Source organism: Phalaenopsis equestris, unplaced genomic scaffold (assembly GCF_001263595.1).
Source record: "Phalaenopsis equestris unplaced genomic scaffold, ASM126359v1 Scaffold000123, whole genome shotgun sequence".
NCBI classification, from domain to species: Eukaryota; Viridiplantae; Streptophyta; class Magnoliopsida; order Asparagales; family Orchidaceae; genus Phalaenopsis; species Phalaenopsis equestris.
Window position 1 is genome coordinate 32,702 of NW_018164565.1, and position 6,905 is coordinate 39,606.

Sequence of the window (6,905 nt, forward strand, 5' to 3'; positions counted from 1 at the left end):
TTTTATATTTATATTTTTATAAATGAGTGAGCTGGTTCATGAGTTGATAGGTTGAGTCGTGGGTTGGCTTGCATTTGGAGCGCTAGGACATCGAACGGCTCACGAGCCACTTATTGAGTCGAGCTCTTGCTGGCCCGTTAGTCAGCTCGACTCTTTTGCGCATCTAAGTGTGATTGACGGCGCCAATGTAATGCTCATAATGAGGCGAGCTCGAAGACCCAATAGGCACTATGGGCAATAATAGTCACTGTCGAAAATGATGGCAAAACTTTGGCTCCCTTATGTGTAATCACAAGTCACATGTCGAAAGCACACAACTCTAATGAATAAAAAAATTGTCAGAGTGAGTTGGTTTAGTTCAAAAGAAAGAACCACTTACCCTTTCATGTGAGCTATTCATATGTATGGACTTAATGGCGTGTCACTTCTTACTGGGGCTTTAATACACTGCTATAAACTTACATTATATTAGATTTGACCATGCCAAGTAAATTTTGATATTAGTTCAAATCTTTTGAATTGTTTGATATGCATATTTTTCTTCAAAATTTGTGCTTAATCACAAATGGATATTTAAGATTCAAATTACAAAAAATCTAAATAAAATGTTTATCTCAAACCAACTAAATTTTTTTTTTTCCAAAATTATAAATTTTGAACTTAATGTAAACATAATCATGAGAATTAAAAATTTCCATTTAAATCCAATTTTAGTGTCACAACCTGGCCGGAAGTTTGGAATTACAAAAACGGGAACTGTTGGTTGGACGGAGGAAACCTATATAACTATTTCATTTTACAAAAAAATAAAATTCAAAGCACAAAAGAGTTAATCTATTTAATAAAGATATATTTACAACTGATTGTTTATATTAAAAAATTTACATCTAATAAAAATAAAAATCAAACTAAAATAATTATTAGATTGCACTCCACAGCGCTTGTATATTTGCATGCATATATCATTTTTTATTCATTTTTCTTGAATTTATAATAAAAAAAACATATTTTTTTTTTACATTTACTATAAAAACTCCAAAACAGAAAATAATCAGAACTATTGTAAAATAAAACATATTTACACCTCTTCATTATTGTCTACTATTATTGACCTCAGATCAATTTAGTTCTTAGATGCACATACAATAACAATTTATATGTAATTAGTTTTTTGTTCACTACTACTCTTCTTTCATTTTACTAATATTGTTTTCATAATTTATTTATTTAATTAGCTATGTATTTAATTATATAAACATCGAATCGATCAAACGATGCAAGTGAAAAGAGGTGTCCTAATTACATTAAGTCCTCAAAATCATTATTAAAATAAATAAAAATTATTACATGTGAAATTCATATCCATCCCCATCCTATATATAATAATATTATACAATGTTATACATATATTATATAATACTCTAACAATTTAACTCATGACGTTTAAACCACCTGGATAATAGTACTCTCTGAGCAAGCCATTTTCTCGAAGCAATGGCTGCCGCACTTCTTCCCGTCGCCATTCCGACATCGTCCCTTTATTCTCGAAAGCAAAGCGTCGCCTGTGCGAGCTCCTCCTTCGAATTTCTTCACAAGCGGCGGTTTTCGATACGCTCTTTAACTTTCCCTCCCTCATCGAGCCAATGGAGTGCAGTAGTTTTCCGACTGCCGCGCGGTGGATCGGTGGGGGTTGCCTGCTCTTCCCCTTACAATCAACTTTCTTCCGGTCACTGTAATTTTCATTTTTAGTAGAAGTTTTCCTAGTGAATAACATTCGATTTGGGATATTCCGTCGAGCAACTAAAGGTTCACTGTGCCATGATTTAGGTTATCTGATAGTATAGTGGCAATCTCGGTATTTCAGGGATGATCTGTTTCTGTGATAAGATAGTAATGCCATCATTCAGCTGAGTTGATAGGGTTTTCGATGGATTTGTTCATTTAATCGAAGAATTGGAAGTCATGCATGATTTTTTTTTCTTTCTGGGCGAGATTCTTTAGAATTATATGTAGTGCTCTTCCACCGAATCTTTGTATATAATTGAGATTAGTGAGGAAGGGTTTTGGGCTGATGAATTCAGGCTGTTTGGTCGACGCTTGCTGATCAAAATAACTTAGTTAAGAAGTCTGATTTTTTAGGCAAACACATTTTTGTGCATTTTAGTATTTAGTTGATGTGCAGGACGGCTTATCTCAGCCCAAGTTGATATCTCTAAACAAAATTTTGTTTGCCTAAAAAAATCAAACTTTACCATCGACAATGATATCTCTAATCAAGTGTAAAGTTCAAAGCTTAAGGTCAGAAGAACAAGATGATATCTCTAAACAATTGCTTCTTGAATCACATGGCCAGTATTGCAAGTTATTTCTTTTGACCTTAAGCTTTCTGTTGCTAAGATATCATCTTGGCATACTATTACACTTGGGGAAATTTACATACGTCCCACAAAATTCTTATGCATTTACATATCTAACATGCAAAGTTTGATATTACACTTATTGCACTTTGGAATAAAAAATCTATGCAAGTAAATGTGTATTTCACTTTTAAAAAGATGGCGATGGAGGTATTTTTGAAGTGATGTTAAATTTTTGAGTAGTATGCATGTAAATATGAATGTTTAAATGTTAGATATGTAAATACATAAGAATTGTGTTTTATGTGTAACGCTCGGTTTTCAATTATTCGTAAACTAGAGTGAAGAGTTTCATATACTAGAAACCGAAACGAAGCGTCAAGACATACGATGTAAATAGAGATTGAAGGAGGAAGAAAGAAGAGAAGCAGAGAAGAGAGCAAGAAGGGTGTGGAGAAGAGAAGTTTCTTGCGTAATTCTAGCAGCAAAACCGTTGAGATGGAGGGAGACATTTGGTTTCGAGGCATGGAAGAAGGAAGGAGAAGAAGTTTGTCAACACTGAAGTCGAGCGAGGGAAGGTCGAATGCATCCACTCGAGAAGAAGGCAAACGAGACGGCTGTAGCTGTGAATAAGCTCATTTCTCACATACGAGAGGCTCGATTTGTGTTCGGTGTGAAGGAAGAGAAGTTCAAGCAGAATAAGAGGAAGGAGGGAGGAAGTGACTAGTACAAGAACTTAACCGAGCTAGTGAAGGTGAGTTAAAGTTGTTTAAATTATATAAATTCTTTGTTTATTTTTGGTGGAATTTATAATAAAGTGTTAATATATGTTTTGTGCCAGTTGAAGTCACAAAAAAAGCAAAATGAAAAGATGTTTAAATTTTATGAACTTATGTCACAATAAAAAGAAAAATAAATTAGGTTATGTATTAATTGAGGAAAAGATTTAAATGTTAATGGCTTAATATTTAAGATTATGATTAAATTTATTTAAGGTTAATTTTCATATTGTTAACAATTAAATTGATAGAATTTTAAAGATTTAATAGAATCATAATAATCAAATTATGATAATGTAATTACTATCAAGTTGGTACTAAATAAATAATAAGATTATTTTAATAAATATATTATATTATTTAAAATAAAATAATGATTTTTTTTATATAAAATATATTAAAGGTAAAATGAAGGCAAATTATGTTAACTATAATAAATTAACAATAATTTCTTACACATTTGATTATAGGTTTTCATTGAAGAAAAACAGATAAAAAACTTAAGGAAATCATCTAAAAGCAAGGTGAGTATTTTTACTTTTGATTTGTAGTAGGTTTTTTTTAATTGGCTGCATGAATAGTTTATTACTGTCATTGTCAGGTCCCAAGCCTCGGATATGAAATTAGTAGTTTTTTTTTACATTTGATATGAAATTGTGAAACGTTAGGTAGTTGATAACCAGCGTAAAATTTGTCAAAAAAATCATGACATGAATCCCTTAAATCTTTGTGTAAATTTTAGGGTGTCTCCTGGAAGCGACACTGGTGTCTGGGTGTAGTGTTAAATAAGCAAAGGTTCCCACATTAAGGACGGATGAAGGTAAAGAAGTTAGCTTATGAAACTAATATTAGGATAAAATCTTAGAATATAGATACTCTCACAAGTAAATTAATGAAATTAGTTATTCTTATGGTTTATAGGAAGATAAATATTTTATGTATTCAAGAAACTAAATGTGTTAAAGAAAATGCTAACGAGATTGATAGCTTAGGTTTTAAACTTTGACATTCAAGTAACTTGCACAAGAAATGATGTAGGTGTAATTATATATAAGAGTTTGAAAGATAATGTTATAAAAATTAATCGAATTTAAATAAAATTATAGCCTTTAAGATTGTTGTTGATGCTAAGTTTTTTAATGCTATAAGTGTTTATGCTCCTCAAAGTAGGTTTAGATATAAGTTCTTAAGAAAAATTATATAATGTATAAAAGAATTAATACAAATGATACCTCTTGAAAAAAGAATTTTATTAGATGCGATTTAAATGAACATGTTGGTAGAGTGGAAGAAGATTTTGTAAATATTCATGATGGCTACGGTTTTGGAGTGATTAATAAAGAAATTTAAATCATATTAAATTTTGTTTTAGCATATGATTTTGTTATTGTTAATAATTTAAGTAAAGAGGTGAATATATTTTTAATTTTAAGAATGAATCTAATAAAATTCAAATTTATTATTGTCTTATGAGAAGGGATCGTTGAGAATGCACAAATTGTAGCTCATTTCAAGTGAAAATTTAAGTACTCAACAGATTATTACTTTTGTATTTTAAGATGAAGAGTTGTAAAATAAAATATATTATATTAGGAATTATTATTATAAAATTAGATGATGGCACTTAAAAGATGAATGAAATTATTTTTATGTATAAACTTTAAGATTTTAAGATTTTGGATGCTCATGAATAAGCAAATTCTGTGTGATAAAATAATAAACATTAGTAAACAAGTGATAAAAGATGTACTTGGAGAATTATAAGGAAAAATTTATATAAATAAAAACTAATGGTGGTGGAATAATAATGTGCAAGAAAAGATAAAATACAAAAGGTTGTGTTATAAAAATTGGTTTAAATATAAAAACTTAAAGAATTGTGAAAAATATAAGGTGACTAATAGAGAGTCTAAGAGAATAATTTATGATGCTAAAAATTCAGCTTTTAGTGATCTTTATAATAGATTATATACTAAAGATGATGGAAAATATATGTATAAATTAGTCAAATAAAGGAAAAATAAAAGTAAAAAATTAATTCAAGTAAAATGTATTGAAGATGAAAATCAAAAAGTGATTTTGTTAGAAGAAGATATTCAACATACGTGGGTGGGCTATATTGATCAACTTTTCAATGAAAAGTTTCTGAAAATACGATCGACCTTAGTGATTTTAATATCATTAATAATAATAAACTATTTTATTTTTACAGTCGCATTAGTAAAAATGAAGTTGAGGGGGCTTTAAAGAAAATCAAGGGTGAAAAGTTAGTTGGACTTGATGATATCCCAATTGAAGCGCTAAAATATTTAGGAGATTTGGGAGTTTCTTGGCTTAATAAACTCTTTTAAAATTATTTTAAAAACTAAAAAAAGATGTTTGAGTAGTGAAAGAAGAGATTTTTGGTCTACTTTTTTAAGAATAAAGAGAATGCATAAGAGCGTGCAAATTACAGAGGAATTAAGTTGTTGTGTCATACTTTAAAATTATGGGAAAGATTAATTAAACAAGCTAATGTGTATTACAAAGATTCTTTATACAATTTGGATTTTATGTCAGGTAAGTCTATTATGGAAGTTAGACATTTATTGAGAGGTTTGATGGAGAAGTTCAGAGAGAATAAGGGGGATTTACATATGATTTTTATTGATTTAGAAAAAAACTAATGATAAGGTTCGAGAGAAGTCCTTTGGAGAGTTCTAGAGAAGAAATGTGTTGATATGACTTATATTCAAGTCATTAAAGATATGTGTATTATAGTTATTACTTGTGTTTGAACAGAAGGAGAATTGACGGAGTATTTTCCCATTTCAGCTGGATTAAATCAGAGTTCGGTTTTAGATATGGATGCTCTTACTGGACATTTACAGGAGGATGCACCTTGGTGTATGCTTTTCACTGATGATATCCTTCTTGTGGATAAAACTAGATAAAAAGTTCAAAAAAAACTTGAAGTATGAAGGTCAATATTGGAGTTTAAAGGCCTTTGTTTGAGTAGAAATGAAATTGAATACTTTGAATGTAATTTTAGTAGTAATAACTCTAGTGCAGAGTTGTAACTATGGGCGATCAAATCATTAAAAGATGTGAATGTTTTAGGTATCTCGGGCTTATTTTCAAAGTGTTGTTGATATAGATGGGGTTGTTATTAGTAAAATTCAAGTTGGTTGGTTGAAGTAGAGGAATGCATTAGGCCTATTGTGTTATAGAAAAATATCCCTTTAACTGAAAGGATAATTTTATAAGATGGTGGTGAGATCTGCAATGCTCTATGGTGCAGAATGTCTGCCTTTAAAAAATAAGCATAAAACAAATCCAAGTGTTGCTGAGATGAGAATGCTTAGGTGGGTGAGTAGGTTGGAACTTAGAGACAAAATGCAAAATGAATATATCTGTGATAGGGTTGGCGTAGCTCCAGTGTCAAACAAAATTAGAGAGGGTCTTCTTAGTGTTGACCTCAATTTTTGTGAGGTCTAGTATTTCTCGTAGGAGTTAGGATCTAGCCTTAGGGGTCTTCCTGCGACTATCTTAGAACCTTAGAAGTGGTGCCCGCCTCGTTTTTAGTTCGACCTATTTCCGTCCTCTTTTGGAGTTTCGCGTGTGCGGTATCGGCTTCTAACACTTAGAAGGATGAAACCGACATGAGGAAACCCAAAATGGATTCCTATAGGACCTTCCCGAGCCTTAGGGTGGCCTTCTGCACAATTCGCACTCCTACGCGCACCAGCTTCGCAATTCGGAGAGTCGACGTGTCCGATCTCCGCAATTC

At 31.0% G+C, this 6,905-nt stretch overlaps 1 protein-coding gene across 1 annotated transcript in view; it reads left to right on the top strand.

The window, feature by feature from the left end:
* Positions 1-1,431: 1,431 nt before the first annotated feature.
* The window catches only part of LOC110021192 (glycine-rich RNA-binding protein 4, mitochondrial), a gene marked incomplete in the record, with an annotated part of 23,331 nt that continues 17,857 nt past the window's right edge, over positions 1,432-6,905 (top strand). The window contains 1 exon segment of the mRNA XM_020719595.1: positions 1,432-1,683. Within this exon segment, the coding sequence (XP_020575254.1) occupies positions 1,495-1,683 (189 nt within the window).